This window comes from Cydia amplana, chromosome 24 (genome assembly GCF_948474715.1).
Source record: "Cydia amplana chromosome 24, ilCydAmpl1.1, whole genome shotgun sequence".
Classification (NCBI taxonomy): Eukaryota; Metazoa; Arthropoda; class Insecta; order Lepidoptera; family Tortricidae; genus Cydia; species Cydia amplana.
In genome coordinates this window covers 8461052-8483218 of record NC_086092.1, presented here as the reverse complement: position 1 = coordinate 8483218, position 22167 = coordinate 8461052, and the positions used below count along the sequence as shown (strand labels likewise).

Genomic DNA, 22167 nt, shown 5'->3' with positions numbered 1-22167 from the left:
GCTGAATGGGCATCAATCAGGGACTAAAAAAACATAAGCGCCGTGCCATAGAGCAGTAATTATAACAAACTATTCCGGTTATTTGAAAAGGCGCGAAGTTTTTGCAATTTATATGCTTGCGTTCAAATTCCTTTAACTAATAAAAATAACTAATATTATTTGGCGTATACTCTTACACTTATTTTCCACCAGCTGACTGAACCGTTAACACAGTTAGCTAACCATTCGAGAATCATAACACAGCACAATAAGGTCTATAACGACTGTGTTATTCTTACAAATTCAAAACAAATAAAACAGGCGCCGCCAACTCATAATTGTGACAAAATATTTCGGTTATTCAAAAGGGCGCAGACATTTTTTGTGAAGATATTTATTGTTGACATCTAGTAGGACATTTGTTTAAGTTCGTTTTTTTGCTGGTAATTATAGGAATGATGAAATTGGGCCTGGGTTTGAGCTAGTTTTCAAATCTTCTGTGGTATTTAAATTTATTAGGTAAGTAGGTACGTATGCGTTTTCAAAATTTGGTCCTGTCCACAAACATCGAAACCTTAGTGGTATCCAGACGGGACTGATCAAATCAGTTGATTGCATTTATGTGTCCGCACCTGCTGATTCGATCGGAGAATTTCATCAGATTGGCGAAAAATTGTCTCATCTGGATACCACTTAAGTTACTTACTTAGGTAGAGTCGCACCAAGAAAAGTCTGCAGCAGATTTGATAGCCCACGCAGTGTAAGTGTTATTTATACGTCATAATTTCATAGAAGTTTGACGTTTAAAATGACACTTGCACTGCGTGGGCTATCAAAATCGCTGCAGACTTTTCACGGTCTGACTCTACCTATAGTGCGACATAAAATGAAACTAAAAAAATCCATACTAAATTGTTGCCATGTTTAGCATGTGTTTAGCATTTTACGTCAAAAATGCTTCAAAAATGTGACAGTTACGGAAGGGGCGCTCTCAATAATTTTCTACAAGTTCTTGTCAGACTATACCTCGCCTATCGCTCGAATATGCAAGCGACACCTATAGAGAGGCAGATAACGAAATTTCGATCTTATGCTCGCGGTAGATGAATCTGGGTGCACGGTAGTGCCCGCGCCAAGTCGGGCAAAACAAAGGAAAATTGGTGCTCCAAGCCATTCAGAGCAGTTCTAGTTTTATTTCAAAAGAACCTGTGTAAGTACTGGTAACTGTCAACCACTCACCTGTCGGGTGACAGATGTCTCCCAAGAGCGCTCAGGTAAGTAGAGTTGCCACTCCCCAACAATTTGCCACAACCTGCACTGCGTTGAGCAGTGAGCTTGACTGTTTGCACAGGTAAAACAAGCGGCGATGGGATCATCTCATTCATACCTACACAGATTTATTTTATTTATTTCTTGATATAGCGGTAATTGAAAAACACACATTGGTTATACGGTTCTTGATATATCAAGAACATCATACAGTTCGCTGACAGACAAGACAGACAGTGCAGCGTCAGCGTAAATTATAATTTTTAGGGTGAGAATACCCTAAAAATGGTAAGAATCCTTAAATATTAAATATTACTTATCTATTTAGGATTCACCTTTTACAGATCAACTTAAAAATACTTGAAAAAGAACATAAAGGCCCCAGTATTGTGTACTTTATCGCCGGCCACTCCAAGGGACGCATTTATGCGTTAGAGGGAGCAAGTGATATTGCTATCTCATTCCACCGCATGGCTGCGTCCCTTGGAGTGGCCGGCGATGGCCCATTATGTACTGGGGCCTTAATAAAGCATAGAGAGAGAGAGAGTAGGTAGAATCCTAAGACGACTAATATTACCTACCATAAAACAGGTATAGGTAATACGAAGTATGGGTATGTATACCAAACTATACATAACATTATTATTATTAGGTACCAATGGAATACTAACTTCTTAGGAGAACCACACCAACACCCAACAAGAACCGGAAACACAAATTAGACCATAAATCTACATTTGACTCTAATTAAGTGCATATATAACCGACACAATCGTATCAGGTACAGGCTTCTACCAAGTCAAAGCCAACACTCGCAATCAAATAATTATCTACACATTAATAACACACGTCAAAACCCCTCCGACGCGTCCAATTACACAAACTAACTAAATAATTATCACAATTAATGATCACGCGCATAATTCACTCCCTAAATAAATCGTCTTCGATGTTACAAAGCGCTCGCGCAGCGGCCACGCCCCCTCGCTCTGATTGGTCAATCTCTAATTATATCTTCATGCGCGCTCCAAGAGCTATTTGCATCGTTTAAGACGCTTCAACGGAATATCAACTCTACCTACTGTTATGAAGGTAGGAAGTTGTTTGGGAGGTTTTAAGTGAAGCATACAGAATTGTCAACCCGAAAGACGCCCATTAGCTGAAGCTTTTCATCTTCATTCCAATCAAACTATTCCGACAAGTCAAATCGTGTTAAAAACGCATTCAAATTTGAATTCTATAGTTTGAAGACAAGGTTGGTTTTTGTTTGTTAATCAAGTTGAAACGCAAATATGTTTTTCAGAAGAGGCAGTTAAGATTCTTGGCTTGGACCAATTTGACAAAAACGTGTCGTTAGTTTGGGAGTAGTTTAAATTATTATCGCGTGTGAGACACTCGAGACGGACTTCAAAGTTCCAAAACGGTGTGGGGTTCTTTTATGTGAAGACGTGTGAGGGTATTCGGAAATTTCGGTCCTGAAAAAAATACGTTAAGTTCCAATGGTGAAACGTGTGTAATATTTAGTAGATATTAATTATTAATAAAATTAACATAAGACTTTTCAAGGTCAAAGAAAAAAGTGCATTTCCTAAATAAAAACAAATTCTTAGATGCTATATTTAAGAACAAATTACCTAACAGAAGTGGTTTAATAAAGTGTATTTTGAAACAAAGAAATACAGTAAAAACAAAAGTAACCCCTAGATCTAGAAGTAGGTACCAAGAAGATGGACAACACAGAAGCAATGGATGTCGAAAACGCAACAGAAAAGAACGAGAGAAAACTTGCTTTCTCAATAGAAAACCTCCTTTCTGATAAATTTAAAGAAACTAAAGATGTCACAAATAATGAACCTGGTGCAAGTGGTGATAATGATAAAGCTGTGTTCGATTATCCGAAGTATAATGATGATATCGATGATAATGATAATGAGTCAGATGATGATAAAAGTGACGTTGATGTGGAGAGCTCGACGGATGCGCAGGAGTTGGATAAAGTTGCTGATTATCAACAATCAAGTGAGTAGCATTTATTTTAGCATTTATTGCCTCTTTCAGTAGTTTTTATATTCCTTGTTTTATTTTAGATATTTTTAGGGTTGTTAGTTTTAATTTAGTATTATTCATAAATATATTTAGTTCATAAGTTATTTATTTGTCTTTTTACTGTCTTTATCAATGAAATAAATGTTTACTTTTACGGGGTAAAAATAACAATAATAAGCCTATCAAAAGACCGGGATTATAGGCCCGTGAAATCTAAGGAGATACAAATAATAATTTCAGCCCAATATATTATACGTCCCACTGCTGGGCACAGGCCTCCTCTCATGCGCGAGAGGGCATAACAAAGTAAACAAAGATAAACAAAGTAAATCCCAAAAATAAAAAAATCCTCTACGACGTAGCAAATTAACTAAAAAATTCACCTATAACCTCATGAGGCCCGCGGCGACGTCATTTTTAGTGTATGTATACCGCACAACACAAACTTTGTTCGCGGTAGGTAGGTACACTTATTTTAGACAAAGTTTAACTTTATCACTGTAGGCATACCTTTAGATGTAAAGAGTCTATTAAACTCTATGTATTACTTATATTTATTACATTACACGGCTCCTCAGCCTGGTCAGCATAGATTAATAAAAAGTTATTAAAGATACCTAAAAACTATTTTTTTGGCGTCGCGGTTTTGGATAAAAGCGGCCAAGTGCGAGTCGGACTCGCCCATGAAGGGTTCCGTATTTAGGCGATTTAAGACGTATAAAAAAAAACTACTTACTAGATCTCGTTCAAACCAATTTTCGGTGGAAGTTTACATGGTAATGTACATCATATATTTTTTTTAGTTTTATCATTCTCTTATTTTAGAAGTTACAGGGGGGGGGACACACATTTTACCACTTTGGAAGTGTCTCTCGCGCAAACTATTCAGTTTAGAAAAAAAATGATATTAGAAACCTCAATATCATTTTTGAAGACCTATCCATAGATACCCCACACGTATGGGTTTGATGAAAAAAAAAATTTTGAGTTTCAGTTCGAAGTATGGGGAACCCCAAAAATTTATTGTTTTTTTTTCTATTTTTGTGTGAAAATCTTAATGCGGTTCACAGAATACATCTACTTACCAAGTTTCAACAGTATAGTTCTTATAGTTTCGGAGAAAAGTGGCTGTGACATACGGACGGACAGACAGACGGACAGACGGACAGACAGACAGACAGACATGACGAATCTATAAGGGTTCCGTTTTTTGCCATTTGGCTACGGAACCCTAAAAAATGGATCTTTTACTATTTTTATTGCCGTTCTTAACGCCTTATAAAACTAACTAAAAACTAAAAAGTGTGCAGAAAATGATACATTTCTGCTCTAATGCCCTGTACGTTCTAAGTAGGTATTTTTCTTTTTTTTTACAATAAGCAATTTTTTTTAAATGGATTTCTTGTATAGTTTCCATTCTGACATTTAATTCCTCACAGTGCCGGATTAACCCATAAGCAAAATAAGCACGTGCTTAGGGCACCACGTCTAGGGGGGCACCAAAAACGTAGGCAAAAAACGCACAGGCTGCATTAGCATTGCAGTCTTAGTGAAGTATGTACCTATGTAAGTACCTACAATATGAAACTTTTTGTACGTGTAGAAGTACCCATGCATCTAATAACGAAGGGTCGTAGGAGTAAGAGAGTGAGAGCACGTAAGAACGTTTTCAACGTAGGCTTTTGATTTGACCATACACTACGGGGGCCTCCTCAAGCTCATGGCCAAAAAATCTTGCCGTCGGCTTGCGGCCAGCCGATTTTTTCGACATAGGTTACCGATTTTATAGCGAATTTTGCTCTCTTGCGCGCCAGATTTGTCGGCCAGGCCAAGTGGCTGCATAGCCGCGATCCTGCGACCTACTTAATTGTCAGTGTTATAAAGATAAGGGGCCCCGTAAAAGCCGAAAACTAAAAGCATCCTATCAAGTCGCGCTTTCGAGTGAAACCAAAGAGCGAGCAGTAGGAGAGTCGTGATTAAATAGATTAAAGATTCGTTTTCAAGCTACTCTTTTGCAGTTCGGCGTTAGGTACCTATTATGCGAGGCCTTCTCCCTCACGTCAAAGTCGATCTTTTGAGGGACGGATCGGACGCTCCGGACGTCCAGCCTTATGCGGAGCTTCGGCCTTCGGCCTCGTCCAGTAAAAATGTACAATTGTCTATCGAATTGCGTTTTTTCTATCGAAAAATTTTCGCGCTCGCTACGCTTGCGTTTTCAATATTATCTTAAAAGTTAAGCCAACTTTGAAAAAGATGACATTCGGATGGCGACCGCAGCAGCATTACTTGTGCAAAGTTACTGCTGCAGCACTGTAAATTTCCGTGATAAAATTATGTGACGGATTGAAAATGAACGTGACTCAATTTACCAACAAAATTCAATATAATCTTGATGACCCTAGGGAGAGGAGGCACCATGGTCTAGAAATGCTTAGGGCACCAAAACATCTTAATAAATAACGATATTTTTACCTAAATTGTTAATTAAAAGTACCTATACCTACCCTCAAGAAATACTACTGCAGTTTATACTTAGCCGTGTTTTTTTATTTTAACTTTCCTCGTATTCGTTATGAAAAATGGAGTGTAGGTGAAACTGATAGTGAAGGCACTATTTCAGTCTCTCACAGAATATCATGAAAATTGCTTGAGAAATGGACAACTGACATACATACAGTATACTAAAGTTTTTTAGCCCACTGAAGACCTGACGCTTCGCTCGTATTTCGCCCTCGCTGGGTCAGTAAATAGAAACTCCGTCAAAACTTCTACACTAGGAAATATGACTGGATGTGTCTATCAGTTTTTCAGTCTGGAGATGTAAGATGATTATTTGATGGACTTGGCGGGACACTACCGTGCCCCCAGATAAGCTAGGTTGTTTTCATATACAGCGTTTCGTTGTATAGGTAGCGATCTTTGTATTTTATTATCACTAAATAGATAATTCCCATCCAAAAAATGCCTTTCGTCGATTTGGAACTGCTGATGAAGACCACGAAAATTGCGGGGATCTTTCTCTTTTACTCCAATGAAGGTGTAATTAGAGAGACAGACAGATGCCCGCAATTTGCGAACTTCGATTTTCGCGGTTATAGCCCAGAGCTATCTTATCTTTGTTTGTTAAGGTTCTTTTTAAGCAATTTTGTGCTCTTAAGGGCTTGAAGTAAAGTGGTACCTACTGTTCGTAATGTGAAAATTTTAATTTTATTTTGTATTTATATTTAAGAAGTTTCGTAACTGAGTTTTGCCTTAATGTGTTGTGCGGATCAAAAATGAAATCTAATTAAATGCTACGAACTAATTTCTATTAAGAAACACCGCTCCTATTAAATGAATTGGTTATGGATAAATACTGATAAATATGATCCAAAATCCCTCGAAAAACTAGAGTCTGTGCGGAAAGAGAAGAGTCGTGGGATTTGAGGGCGCGCCAGTGCTATTTTATGGTTTTTGCTATGCTGACAACACTGGTCACGTGATTATAGTACGACACTAAAGGTCAAGATACTTGAATCCCTTTGTTCTGGTTTTTTGCCACGGCTTACTAAACGGAGCCTGGTGGTGGTGTCGGCTCGTCAACTCAATCCTCTGATTTAGCGCAGGCACTAGTTTTCTTCTACTCTCTTCTTAATTTGTTTAAAACAAACTCTTGTTTTTATATCTCAGATACTAAAGTGACAGTGCGATTGAAAAAACTACTAATACTAGTTAAGAATCTGCCCAATACAACTGTCATTTTAGTACCAAACAATATAGAGTCTCATTTATAATAATAGTAAATTCATTTATTACAGGACCATCAGGGATCATTTTTGTTAGTACTTACGACTATGCCTTATAAAAATTTATGTACTGCCTAATCTGTGCATAGTCGGGTCAGCACAGTTCATAATGTATGAGAGCTCTACATGAATTCTCACACTAGAGATTTTTTGAGATGTGATAACCTATGTTGCAAATACTATATTTTAAAAAAAATCTCCACAAAATATGTCACATGGTTTTAATAAATCCAAACTATTATTAAAATAGAAAAAATATATCAAAACATGAATCCGACACTCGATATTTTTTAATATGCAGTTCTCAAACATATACTCATTATGTATTTATATTTTCTCCCAGCTTGACACCAAAACCAGCTCCCAATAATTTTCTTTATTAAAAATATTTTTTTATATAAAAATAACAACTATGTGTACATAACAATTACATGTTAATTAAGCTCTGTATATTTACTATATCCTACAAAAAAATCTCTCACGTAAATTAATCCATTTAATTACTATTAACCATTTTTGTTTTGAAAATGTTTTCGTTGCTTCGAGAAAATGGACAGTGGGTTTGTTTTTCACTTTCTCAAATCTCTTTCTCATATTAGTGTAACAACAAAAAATCTCCCACGTATATGTAATATTGTATGGAATAAAACCATTATTAAATCATCCAAGCTATTTAAATTACCCTAAATGGCGGGTACTGATTCACTGTAGAGATGATCGAAACAAATTATACTCTTAACCACAATAGTAAACTTTTCTCTCAGTGTGGGATATTCTCGGTCATGAAAAACTTACAAAGTTATTGTTTTTTTCATTAAAAAATTTAATTAATATTATTGTCGGGAGACATTCTGACCGTGTAGTCGTGTAAGCTTCATAGCCCATTCTTCAAAAAATCTCTAGTGTGAAATTACTGTTTAGGTAGTATAAAATATAAAATAAAAAAAATGTTATTTCTCAAAAACGGGAACAGATATCAAGTTGTTAATTCGCAGCCGGGTAGTCAATATGATATATAATTCACCCGTGTAGAAACATTTGACTGTGAAATTAATGTAACTTTAACTTTATATTGACTCCACTATGCAGGCCAACAGTTATTTTAATACAAAACCGTAGATCGGGTAGAAATTGGGCAATAGAACTGTAATTTTACTATCTGGGATATAAAAATAGTGCATTTAAGTAGGCCTTATTGGGATATGTCCGGTTCTCTCATCTCACGATATTTAATTTCGCCGAAAAGTCACTGCTAAATATGAAATATAATTTCGTAACTTACCTACAGAACATAGTAAACGAACTTACAAATAAAGAAATATTTTATTAGAAAAAGTTTTATTCTTTGTAATCGAAGTCTGAATTAAAATATTCAACGTCACTTATGTTTGAGCTAGCTTGAGAACAACCAGGGAGACTCATAGAACTATCTTCATCTGAATTGGATGTGCTTGAATCCAGCACGTAGATTACAAACAAATTCATGCATATCACCCACATAGCGGTATTTTATTCGAGATACCGTAGGTACTTTTACTCAATCCTGAAAAAAAATTACATATAAATATGCATAAAATGGCAAGTATCAACACTATTCGTCAGTTATTTTAAAGATCATGAATGACCTGCATATTTATGAAAATGAATACATTTTGAATGAATATACTTACCGATTATGTACCGGAGACAAGTTACTTAGGGCCCCTAAGTTAGGGGGCTTATTAAATAGGTAATTATTTAATATTAAACAGAACATCAATACCCCTCAATAGTGGAACGTGGTCCGCGACTTTTTGTAAGTCGATATAGTCTACTTTTAGCCGTTTTCTTCCCGCTGACAAAACTGAACAATGTTAAATATAATTTTCCTTGTGGTTTTATGTACGGTTTTAATAGTGTTTTGATAATATTTTATACATAAAACTTGCGGTTTTTGTTAATAAAAATATACAATGACAGAAGTTTGTTTACTTTTTACAAGACAGGTGCCAAAGGTTTGATTGCCATATTGAAGTTGTGGATACCGTTAAATACTTGGGCCTTTGGCTTGACCGAGGCCTGCGATGGGGGAAACACATAAATGAAATCAAAATTAAAGTTACTAAATTTATAAATATATTTAAAGTTTTGGCGGGAGCGGGGTGGGGAGTGCACCAAGTCCACTTAAGACGACTGTACATTGCAATGATAAGAAGTAGGCTCGATTATGCTAGTTTTTTATACGGGAATAGCGCTAAAACTAATTTAGCTAGGTTAGACACACTTCAAAACACTTGCTTACGAATAATTGGAGGGTTTATAAAAAGTACACCTATCCATGTCATGGAATCAGAACTGACCGTACCTCCGTTAGCAATTCGGAGACAGTATCTTGCAGGGAAAATGTTGTTAAAATCTAAATCTCAAAGTACAAATTCCCTACCTGGTCTTCTGTCGGATTTAAAAAACTCTTTTGATAACCTTTACTGGCGTAACAAAACAAAACCGTTAATTGGACTTGTATTTAATGAGTTTAAGGACACCCCGGTATACTGTAGTAACCAGCTAGAAATGTTTTCACTCGATACCTGGGTTACTAATATAGATTTAAGTACTCATCTAGTATTAAATGTGGAGAAAATCGATAAAGCTAAACGTAAGTACGACGGATCTCAGTTACGAAGTATATGCAATTCAATGCTTACAGACACCTATCATGACTATTATAAGATATTTACAGATGGATCTAAAACAGATATTGGTAGTGGGGCAGCATTCCTAGATTGGCAAACCGGTGAAGTAATTAAACTACACATTATGGACAATATTTCGATAATGGCTATTGAAATGATTGCAATTGCAGAGTCACTTTCATATATTGACAGCATCAATAGTCACAATATGTTTGTAATTTTAACGGATTCTAAATGCACACTTCAACATTTGAACCGTTGTACTTACGTCTTTAGGGGCATTCCAGTGGCTTACACTATAATTCGTCTAGTACTTAAACTATGCGCTGCCAAAAAGAAAGTTATTTTTCAGTGGATCCCGTCCCACTGTGGTGTTGTGGGGAACGAGGTGGTGGATCGGTTGGCTAGGGAAGCAGCCGAAATGGGTGTTAAATGCCATAATACCCCTTGGTTCTCCGATGTTCTGTACAAGGTCAAAAATATGTGCTTTGACATGTGGTCTGAATATTTTGATGAAAGATCTCGCACAAAGGGTATATGGTATAAAACGATCCAACCCACACTTCCTCGTGCTCCATGGTTCTCTTTCTGTAGGATGAACAGGCAAGATTTAATTGTTGCTCTTAGATTGCGATCTGGCCACATTCCTTTAAATAGTTTCGCGTTTATGATGCGTAAAGTTGACTCGCCTAAATGTAACTTATGCGGAGTAGTTGAAGATGTGTTTCATATTTTAATGGAATGTCGCCGAGGTGCTGCACAGCGTCGTTTGCTCAATGTCAGGTGCTATGACCTCGGCAGAGTCAATAGCATCCTGGCATGTCCAGCCTCCGAAGAGGCTGGGCTTCTTTATAATATGGTCAAGGCCATCTTACAAATTAGAAATAGTGAAAGTTAGATTGTTGTAGTTTTTTTAGAGAGCCACTATGAGGGTGGCATTTGTAAAAACCCTCTATAAATAAATAAAGATTAAAAAAAAAAATCAAACCTTTGACACCTGTCTTGTAAAAAGTAAACAAACTTCTGTCATTGTATATTTTTATTAACAAAAACCGCAAGTATTATATATAAAATATTTTCAAAACACGATAAAACCGTACATAAAACCACAATGAAAATTATATTTAACATTATTCGGTTTTGTCAGCGGGAAGAAAATGGTTAAAAGCCGACTATCGACTTACAAAAAGTCGCGGAACGTGTTTCCGCTATTCACGGGTATTTATTTATGATGTATTTAATATTAAATAATTGTCTCCGGTACATAATCGGTAAGTATATTCATTCAAAATATATTCATTTTTATAAATATGCAGGTCATTCATGATCTTTAAAATAACTGACAAATAGTCTTGATACTTGCCATTTTATGCATATTTATATGTAATTTTTTTTTTCAGGATTGAGTAAAAGTACCTACGGTATCTCGAATAAAAGACTGCTATGTAGATGATATCAATTGCCCAATTTCTACCCGATCTACCCGGTTTTGTATTAAAATAACTGTTGGATTTCACAGATTAGGCAGTACATAAATGAGACTCTTGTTTGGTACCTACTAAAATGACAGTTGTATTGGGCAGATTCTTAACTAGTTTTAGCAGTTTTGTCAATCGTACTGTCACTTTTTAATATCTGAGACATAAAAACAAGAGTGTGTTTTAAAAAGAAAATTAGTGCCTGCGCTAAATCAGAGGATTGAGTTGACGAGCCAACACCACCACCAGGCTCGGTGTAGTAAGCCGTGGCAAAAACCCGGAGCAAAAGGGATTCAAGTATCATGACCTTTAGTGTCGTACTATAATCACGTGACCAGTGTTGTCAGCATAGCAAAAAGCATAAAATAGCACTGGCGCGCCCTCAAATCCCACGACTCTTCTCTTTCGCACAGACTCTACCTTTTTATCGCACTTGCATTGCATACTCGAGCCATAGAGAAGCAGATAAAAAGATTGAAGAAGAAAGAAAGGCTGATTTTGATTACAGTGCAAGTATTATTTTATTTTAAACGTAACGTTCAACACCGACATTGGCAAATTCACCCTGGGCCAAAGTGCAGGCAGTAAGCCAGAAAAAAAAACGTTATGAGGTTATGACGTATTACATAACAAGATAAGTGCAAATTGCAATGCGTATGCTGCTATCAAAATTGTTGCAGACTTTTCTTGGTCTAACTCTAAATACCTACGTTACATACGTAGTTTTAAATTTACCTCCGACGTTTCGAGTACGGCGTTGTCCCGTGGTCTTGGAGAAGAAAACTTCGGAGGTAAAACTTAAATACGCGATTAAGTCCCGTTGTACAATTTAATAAGATAAAAAGACGTTTCAATTATATTCTTGGGATCAGTTGTCAAGCGGACCCCAGGCTCCCATGAGCCGTGGCAAATGCCGGGATAAAGCGAGGAAGAAGGAAAAAGAAGTTTCTATATTACTTTTTTGGCTATATAAGTCCCTGTGTACTTGTATAAGTACAAATTAAATTCGAGTTTTGAACTCATATAGTCATAAAAGAAAGTTCCAAATTCAAAAGCGCCAAAATTGCCCTGGGTCTTATCGCGATTAGAAAGGGATTGAGATAGCTGTCAATCCATATTGATTTTGACGTAAGTGTATGGAAATCTGTTATTTCTAATCCCTTTCTGATCGCGGCATGATAATACGAGGATAGGTTAGATTGGTTAGAATGTTTGATAGACGGACTGATAGGCACACTCACAAAGTGATCTTTTTTCTCTTTTTGAAGTAGTCATGGAATACGGAACTCAAGAAATAGACAGTAATTCTCAAATTACACATTTTTAAACGATGTAATTTTACACTTTAATATGGTAATAAAAAACCTACGGCACTTCGCGCCTTCGCGGACCATTTGCCGTCGCGGTACGCGAACGCGGTGCGGTGACTAAACGGCGACGTCTTTAATTTATTTGAAAACTTACACCAAAGAGGCATTCTTAATTTCATATAATGTTTTTTTAAGTACTTAATTTGATTTAACTTAAAAATTTACCTAAAACCATTCTGTGCTAAAACGCACTACCTAATAAATACAAACTCAATGCGAGTCGAACTCGCGCCTCGAGGGTTCAACCGTCAGTCAAAATACTCAAAATTGCATCGGTACATAGGTGATAGAGATACGTACTACTAGTACTACTACTAAGCAGTGTTGCCAACTTGGCATAATTGATGCCAGATCTGGCATATTTTCACTCTCTTTGGCATCAAAATTTTCCATTTAGCATCTGGCATATTTTTTAGCATAATTAGTGAATTGTGTCCCTAAGCCAAGTATGAAACCTACTTGGCAGTGTAATCCATGGCACAACCGTCAAAGGAAATTTTATACAACATACGAGGAATTATAAGCGGTAACAGCTAGACTACCGCGGTAATAGACGAGAGTACTGATATTTAAAGAAATGTTGAGGCGAAAGGTTGAATTCCCATAAGAAAATTGAATCTCGCGCCTTTTCTACTTACAAAGTGGGTGTGCCAACCAGAGTGTATCTATATTTTTGTTGTGCCTATTTTGCTTTAGCCACATCACATTAAATTTGACAGCACGAAGGCTTGTTTTAAATTGTTTCCAAATTTTCCAATATAGGTATGCCATTCTTGTCACAATTAAATCGAAAAAATCGGGCTATGCCTTCTCTGTCTCTGCATCAACAGCTACAAAGTGTGGAGAGCCACTATTATAAACGTCACGTTTCAAAGAAATTTGGCATTAGCTAACCAAGTTGGTGGAAAGTTAGATTGGTCTGACTCTAAAATTTTTCAGAAACAGCATTGTTTGATTTATGTGGAAGACCCTCATTTTTACTTACATACTTATATAATGTTTAGATTTTTTTTAGCATATTTCAAAATTATTTAGCATATTTCTGGCATAATCTAGACATAAGTCTGGCATTTTTTTTAAATTCCGGGTTGGCAACACTGCTACTAAGTTTTTTTTTTACATTTAGTCCGACTAAGCTACTTGCTTGCTTGGTACTTTATTTATTAGTAACCAAAAAGTTAAATCGGAAAAATGATACCTATATGGAATATCAGCCAGCCTATTATGGATAGCTTTATCCATCTTTATCGACGTGATAAAATAACTGTCACTGTTTAACACCGTGGGAAAGAAAGTGACGGACACCGTTTTATCACGCTGTCACGTAGATAAGAACGACCATCATATCCGTACTGGAAGTGTGCGACGAAATTGTATCGGACGACTTTTCAGCTAATACAAATTTTACAAATACAAATTTCTTTATTGTCAGATAATAAATGATCCATTATTTTGGATAATGTTTTAAAAATCTTATACATATATGAGTGATGGCTAATGAATTGCAAAGCGTCCATCGCGTTCATATAGAACTCGATTCCCCCCAGCTTGACATGAATAACGAAATTTGACGATATCCTAAAACATTATTTAAACGATTTAAACGTCGAACTCTGACAGTTGTACACATAGAATTAGATGAGCGGATTCTAGGTCTGTGGTTGTACAACATTTTAAAGACACTGGCCACTACCGCTTTCATGTTTCTAACCATAGACAATTTTTCTTTTACCACCGTAATTACGGGGGGAGTTAACGAGACGCGAGATTTATCTGCGTGGAACGGATTTAGAAAATGAGACATCAACGTATATGTGTGTGCGTGGACGATTCAAACGGCTAATTTGAGTTTGGAACGATATATGTGGAGTTTGGATTGCTAATTAATAAAATAAAAATAAAAAATACATTTCATAAGCGATAAAAAAGCCGCAACCGAATGGACCTCCACCATCTTGAGATAGGGAAAACATTTGGGATACTATTAACACATACAAAATCAGCATTTATTTATTACCATCGGTGATAGCTGTGTATGTACATCGTAGGTGTACAACTACATCTTAGACAGAGTGCATTTGAAGAGGAAGTTTTTTGAATTTGAATAAAAAATACAATAAAAATAAATAAATAATACATTAGTATAAAAATTTACAATATTTTTGGTCTTAGATTTAAGATTGCAGTCACAGACTAAATAATAAGCTCAAACTGATCACGCATTTGAAAAAAATCAGCTGCAAACACAGATGGACTTTTTCACTCCAAATACTCCATATGCGTGTGAGATTTTTTTTTTGTCAATAGCTGGAAAAAGACGTAATCCAGTCACACTACTGACCGAAAAAAACTGTTAAAGTCGCCTTTATTCTTTCCAGCTCATAAATAAATTAAATGTCCGCGTTTTTTTTCTTCAAATTGCTAGTTAGCACGAGTTATTGCCGTTCGGAACTGTTTATATTTTCGGAAAGTTTACTCATACTCATACTCATAATCTTTATTGCATATCACATTGTATCTTAACCTATTGCATAGAATCGTGTACAACATGACACCCTGTAGGGCACAGCAAACAGTTTATTCAAGAGGAGATCGAGTTTTTTGTACAAGATGTTATTTATTTATACTTAAATGTTATTTATTGTATAGGGGTACTTTTTTAATTGCAATTATTGGTCGTGAAAAAATTCATTTAATGTATAATAAGCTTTTTTAATGAGGTGATCTTTTAGTTTTTTAAAAAATTCATTGTCGGACTTAGTGTTATTTATTTCGTTACTAATTTTATTAAATATTTTTATTGCCATTGAGTTTGGACTTTTTGAATGTAGTTTTAGTTTTGAGGGTATTACCTGCACCAGCTTATTTTGAAACCTGCTGGCGTAACGTCGGGGTATATCTGAATGTTTGGTATAAAATTGAGGGTATTTTTTTACAAACTTACAGGTTTCCAAAATGTATATTGATGTTAAGGTAAGTATTTTTAGATCGATGAAGTGTGTCTTAGTACTTTCCGGTATATTTATGTTTGCCAAAATTCGTACACATTTTTTTTGTAATATAAATAGGCTTTCCACGTCTGTGCTATTCCCCCATAGAATTACACCATAGGTAAGCCAAGCATGGGCATAGGAGTAGTAAGCTGTTAAGGCGGTGTTGAGGTCGCATGCTTTTTTTAATTCGCGTAAGGCATACGTGAACTGGGACAATTTCGTTTTTATTTTTGCTACATGCGCTTTCCAATTAACATTGCAGTCAACTTCGAACCCTAGAAGAGGAGCGGTATCTACACATTCTAATTGTATATTATTGAAGGTGAAATCAATATTAAGGGGGGTTTTTTGATAAGGCCTAAACTGTAAGATTTTTGTTTTTGTGAAATTTACTTCTAAGTTGTGGTCCGATAACCAGTCAACTACGTTTGTTAATAAAGTGGTTAAGTCTTGTGTTATGTTATGGTCGTCTGTACACGATGTGAGGATGGAGATATCGTCGGCAAATAAAGTACACGCCTGCTGTATAGTTTTTGGAAGGTCGTTGATGTATATTAAAAAAAGTAGACATCCTATTGAGCTTCCTTGAGGTATGGAATGTTTTATATATTTTAAATCCGAATGGGTGTAATTTATTTCGCCATTATTTTCATCGTAGTTTTGTATTTCTATGCATTGCTGACGATTTTCAAGGTACGATCTGAACCAATTATGCGGAATACCTCTAACACTTATCCCATATAGTTTCTGTAATAGGATATTATACTGGACACGGTCGTACGCTTTCGTCATATCGAGCAGAATTCCGATCGCGTATCGTTTATTATTTATAACGTCAATAGCATGCTGCATAAACTTGTACATAGCTAAAACTGTTGAACGATTTTTTCTAAAACCGTTTTGACTATCATTAAAGATTAAGTTTTTTTCGCAGTAATCATATAATCGTTTACTCATAGCGGTTTCGAATATTTTTGACGATGAGGGTAATAGCGCGATTGGTCTGTAGTTATTAAATTCTGCAGTGCTACCTTTTTTATGAATTGGTTTAATTTTGGCCGTTTTTAAGAGATCTGGGAATACTCCAAGTGAAAAAGACTGATTTATAAGGAGAAAAAATGGAATCGCGAGTTCATCAGCGCATTGTTTTAGCAATATAGGAGGTATTTCGTCTATTCCACAGCTGTGTTTACTTTTTAGATTTTTTAAAATAGATCGAACTTCATTTATATCTACTGGTCGAAGGTAGAAACTGTTTACGGGAGATTCCATGACCGGTCGGCCGGGCGGTGCGGGGGCCGGCGGTTCTATGCGCCCCACCGCTGCAAAAAACTCATTGAATGCATTCGCTATCTGTTTAGGACAAGACGTAAGATTATTGTGGATTTTAATTTGTAAGTTACGTACCGGTTTGTTCGCGGATTTATTTGTGCGTTCTTTTATGATCTTCCACATTGATTTAGTTATATTATCAGAGTTTTGCATTTCTTTAATGTAGGTGAGGGTGGGGAGGGTCGATCCCTAGGGGACACTTGGTAAACTTCATTTTTAATCAAACCAAACGAGATACAATTTTTTGCGCTGGTAACACTCATTCATTCGTTCCTAACTTCACGTTCTGTCATGGCACTGTATCGGAAAAGTCAGTGGTTCAAAAATGGCGGACGGTGAAAGATTTTCTGCGTACTATATTCAATTTTCGGTAAGCTTTAACTGGATTTATTTTATAATATGAGATGGAAATGATGTTAGTGAGTGTGGTTATTTTATTTGTTGTTTATTGAAGTGATGATTAACTTAGATTACATTGATATACGCGAACACAGGTTTCGAGTACGGCACGTATTATAATCTTACTATGTATGGGGAGACTTTGTATTTTTCTTCAGGGGAGATATGATTCCGGGATCATGTCACCCCCAAAGCGATCAAGTATACATTGTAATAAATTTACTTACAAAATGATTCAGAGAGCTATCATAAATATTTTATTTTCTTTAGTAAATCATGCCGCGAAAGTACGACCAGAGAAACACTGATTTAAACTTTCAAGGTTTTTGACTCATTATTGTTTATTAAAACGGAATTTAATGGCGTATAATTCAGTTTTTAATTATACAACCGACTCCGAAAACGGAATTATCCCCGTGGCCTTTGAAAAGACTGACTAAAGTTGACATCAACATTTTAAGAACTACCCGTACTTGGTCTTTTTTATCAAGTTAAACGTTTTACACACAGGGGATGTTACTCGGTCGACAAAAAACACTTATAACGATATTTGGTTTTCAACCGGCGATATTTGTTTTTATGGATGAAATGCTATTTCAATGGATTTCCGACCTTATACTATAGAACCGACGGTCCATAGAAAGGATTTTAGGATTATGCAGCTCAAACACCGTCCTCGAAACGTGAGCAGTAAATTTCTAAACTTATTTATTATAGTAAACAATAACGACCAGTGATGGGTAAAAAAATTAAAATTGCTGTAGGTATCTGACGCTAAAAATACCTTCATAAGAACTTTAAAAAAATTAGCTTGTTACAAGAAATTTTATGTTAATAACTTAGATTTTTGTTTTTTTTTTTTGGTACAAAAATTGATTCCCTATTCTATGTTGTTTTATGGATAATACGATTACATTGTTTTTTAAAAGTATAAGATTATGGATTAATATGTGTTTGATATCTTCATATATTAATTTTCTGTAGATAAAGTGAATAAATTAATGTACATACTACCCTCGAAATATGACATTGCCATTTAAAATCTTTTTACCAAAAGTCCCCAAATCTGGAAGACTTGATCCCTTCGGCTTAGACATCTGATTACCGGAAATACAACTTCAAAGCATGGAAGATGCAATATATATATGTTTGCTGTGTATTTTACAAATTATAGATGCATTGCTAATAGCGATCCGAGTTATATAATCAATGAGAATCTGGTATGGGGAGACATGGTAAAAATATGTTTACCATGTGTCCCAAGAACCAGGGTCACTTGATCCCCCTAGGATCAAGACTCCCGACCAGGGGTAAACAAGTCTCCCTTACATAGGGGACACATGGTAAATGTCAACAGTATGGGTTTTCATTAAATAATGATCTAATTTATTGCACAAATCTGTTCTAATTCAAACTATTAATGAAGAGATAAATTCTGAGTCGTATGGTCTATAAAGGTTTTAAATACTACAAATAGTTAAGAAAATGTATGCTAAAAACAAAAGGGGTGATCAACCCTCCCCAGTTTCCCCTATTGGAGCTTTTTAGATTTTATTATAGCGTTTTTTAGTGTTTTTTCATATTGTTTGTAATGCTTTATGATGACTGGATGATTGCATTGAGATGTCAACAATCGTAACAGTCTTTTATTTTTGCAGGAAACCCTTATACCTTTCGATAACCATTTTTTCTTTTTTGTATATAATTTTAATTGTTGCACCGGAATGCTAATATCAAGAATGTGTTTAAGTTTGTTTATGAACATATTATAATTATAATTAACGTCGTCGCAACTTTTTAACAACTCTAGCCAATTTATCTTTTTCAAGTGTTCTTTAAACTTATCTATGTTTTGTTTACTAAAAATCCGTTTACTTGTTTTATCTTAAAATGTTTAAATGTTTATTAGGTTTCATGAACATGTTCTCACAGACGTTTGAATTGCTAACTATCTTGCTAATAATTCGCGCTTCAGCTTTGATCGTCTTGATTGACGGAATTTTAAACACTCTATTTTTTTAATACATTTTTAAAACAAGATAAGTTTATTGTCCGCGAACGTCGTAAATATCTTATATACACAAATATTTCATTCACCGCTATAAATAACGTCTTAATTTATCTTTGAATTGTTAAAACAATCGCACAAAACCCGTCAGTTGACACTTGACGATAAATTGATGTTAATTGGCTTACCCCTGCCCGAGAAATCTCAGGAACGCTCCTCCACCACATCAAACCCGCAAATGTCTATTTCTAAACGCTAATTAATCTACACACAACATTATTGCTCTTGGCATAATAGATCGATTCCAAAGTCTTAAACGAAACGGAACGCAATTAAAAAACATATAAGTCACCGGATATTCCGTTTTTACAACTTTTTAAAACGTTTTTAAAGTCAAACGACGCTCATTAAATCATATTGAAGCTGAAATACAACCCGTTTTAACATATGTTCTTTGAAATTTCTTTAACGATCGCGAGATCTAATAAATCGTCTCCACATTCATTCTGACCGTCTACAACAAAAGCAAATCACTTGTTAAATTAGAAATCACACAATCTTCAACCTTGTCACACAGGCATAGAGTACAGCGTCGTGTTTTTCGTCTTCATCATGACGTTGGCACGATGTGTATTTTGGCGGGATAATTAGGATGCGTTCACGTTAAACGGCGGCGCTCGATCCAAGATGGCGCTGTCGGTAGTCGAATGACATAGTGATTTATTGCCTCTAATTACTCAAGGAGAGGTGTTTATTGAAAATAACTGCGCGGCGACGACACGCCGTGTCCGTCCTGTCTGCCCGGAGTTAGTAATTGGTCGGGACAATAATAACGTTGTAATGATCTCTCAAACGGTTCCTAATTATAAGGAAAAAGAAAAGAGAATGCTGAAGAGAAAAGGTTTCAGCTGTAAATAAACGGAGAAAGAACTTCACTTGGCAATTAAAATCTTTAGAAACTAATAACCTACACATAACTGCTTTGTGTCAGCTGTATTCTTACATAATCGATATGTCTATAAAACTACTCTTTTGTCGTCACTCAGCCACCCTTCGTCAGCAACTTTAATTTAAGACAGCAATGGTAGCTTTCCTACAAAAATAAGCACCAAATTACCAATTCATGACTAGTACTTTTCAGAACCATCATTGGTGACGAGTTCCTAACGTACCTACATACCAAGAAATGTCTAAATTTACATTTAGTTACCTGCTTTAAAAAGAATCTGTGATTAATGAGCCCAGGTATTTATTGGCAACAATTTTCTGTAAAGTGCTAACTCGTTGACATTGGCACGGAATAGACATTTGGTTGGTTGGCTTGAAGTCAAAAGGCTAGTCCAAAACATTCAAGGAGTACCAGAGCAGAAGGAGTGAATAAGTTCTTCCTTTCTGACTGTGAACTGAGCGACTACGTATACAAATAAGAGAGTTCTTGCCATATGACGGTCTTTCCGACAAAAAAACATGCCCGTACACATAAACAGTAACTGAGAATACCGGGATATACATAAAACGAGGATCAATAGAACTATAATTTGTTCGCAGGCTCCTCCAGAGGCAAGCGCGCGCGCACCGCATTCAGCGCGCAGCAGATCAAGAGTCTAGAGGCAGAGTTCGAGAAGAACCGCTACCTGTCCGTCGCTGCCCGCGGACGGCTGGCGCGGCAGTTACGGCTGACAGAGACGCAGGTATTTGAATCATCCGATCTCTCCTTCTTCATCGAGTATTTGTCCACTTTTGCATACGACTACCCAATTTCCCCCAAGGCAGCCCGATTTGTTGCTTCTCTCTTTAATGTCTTCCTCTCATCTGGTTGGTCTGATGTCCGGTCTTAGAATGAGGCCTCCACGCTTTCTCCACCTCCTACCAACTCACCATCCAACAAAGTAACAGAGGGCCTACCGCGAACCACGTTCGACGTGTTGCCTCTCTGTCACACTTGTAAATTCGTACGTAAGTGTGACAGGGAGGCAACACGTCGAACGTGGTTCGCGGTAGCCCCTCAGATTGTAGCGGCCCGCGGTCGGCTGGCAAGTTTTGCGAAATGAATTCCCAGCAAGCTTGAAATCATTTTAATACCTTCATTTGGTCCTAAATGCATGTAACCCGAGTTTCGCATTCCCAAAAGCTCCCGAAAGTACCTCTATTTTCGTTTTTTTAAGATTTTCATTATTCTGTTACTAAATTAATGATTTTCCTTACAGATCAAAATCTGGTTCCAAAACCGACGCACAAAATGGAAACGCAAGTACACCAACGACGTAGAACTATTGGCGCAGCAATACTACAGCAGCCTCGGCATCGTGGCTCCCCGACCAATGTTCGTAGGAGACAGATTATGGATCTTCAACTACCCAAACAGAATCCCACCAACACAACAGCAACAGTGGATGAAATCTATTAACAACATCACGCAACCACAGATACAGAGAAGCTTACCTTTTAAACCGGAAGTGCCGTTCGCCATGCCACCGTATCCGAACGAACGCTTCTTTCCTGAACGCAGCCTTTTGACAGCACCTGTCAAAATTCCCGCGCAACCTCGCCTTTTGCCGCGCGAAGTTTATAGCAACATGGCGACTGCCCAAAGAAATATGGACGTTTATAAGAATAATATTTTAAGTCATAGTCCTACTCAGGAGAATGTTGATCATTTGAGGAGGTTAGAGGAGAATTTTAGCATCTAAATATAGAAATTTGAAGCAAGGTCAGCCAAGGCAATTGCTATTACCTACTTAGAAGTTAGAACTTAGAGCAAAAGCAACTAGAGTCTGTTCGGAAAGAGAAAAGTCGTGGAATGTATTGGACCCCAAATGACCCCATACTTTCTACG

General features: G+C 36.4%; 1 protein-coding gene across 1 annotated transcript; it reads left to right on the top strand.

The window, feature by feature from the left end:
* Nucleotides 1-2975: 2975 nt before the first annotated feature.
* LOC134659213 (homeobox protein ceh-19) lies at nucleotides 2976-22029 on the top strand. The gene is made up of 3 exons (XM_063514841.1): nucleotides 2976-3267; nucleotides 20880-21022; nucleotides 21539-22029. Exons 1-3 carry the CDS (start codon nucleotides 2976-2978, stop codon nucleotides 22019-22021), a joined length of 918 nt encoding a protein of 305 aa, XP_063370911.1. The 3' UTR covers nucleotides 22022-22029.
* Nucleotides 22030-22167: the final 138 nt, after the last annotated feature.

Excerpts from the sequence above, each read along its gene's own strand:
- LOC134659213 (XM_063514841.1), top strand. The coding sequence starts at position 2,976 with ATGGACAACACAGAAGCAATGGATGTCGAAAACGCAACAGAAAAGAAC. Across the intron at positions 3,268-20,879 it reads TGCTGATTATCAACAATCAA|GCTCCTCCAGAGGCAAGCGC; the intron begins GTGAGTAGCATT and ends ATTTGTTCGCAG. Across the intron at positions 21,023-21,538 it reads TACGGCTGACAGAGACGCAG|ATCAAAATCTGGTTCCAAAA; the intron begins GTATTTGAATCA and ends TTTTCCTTACAG.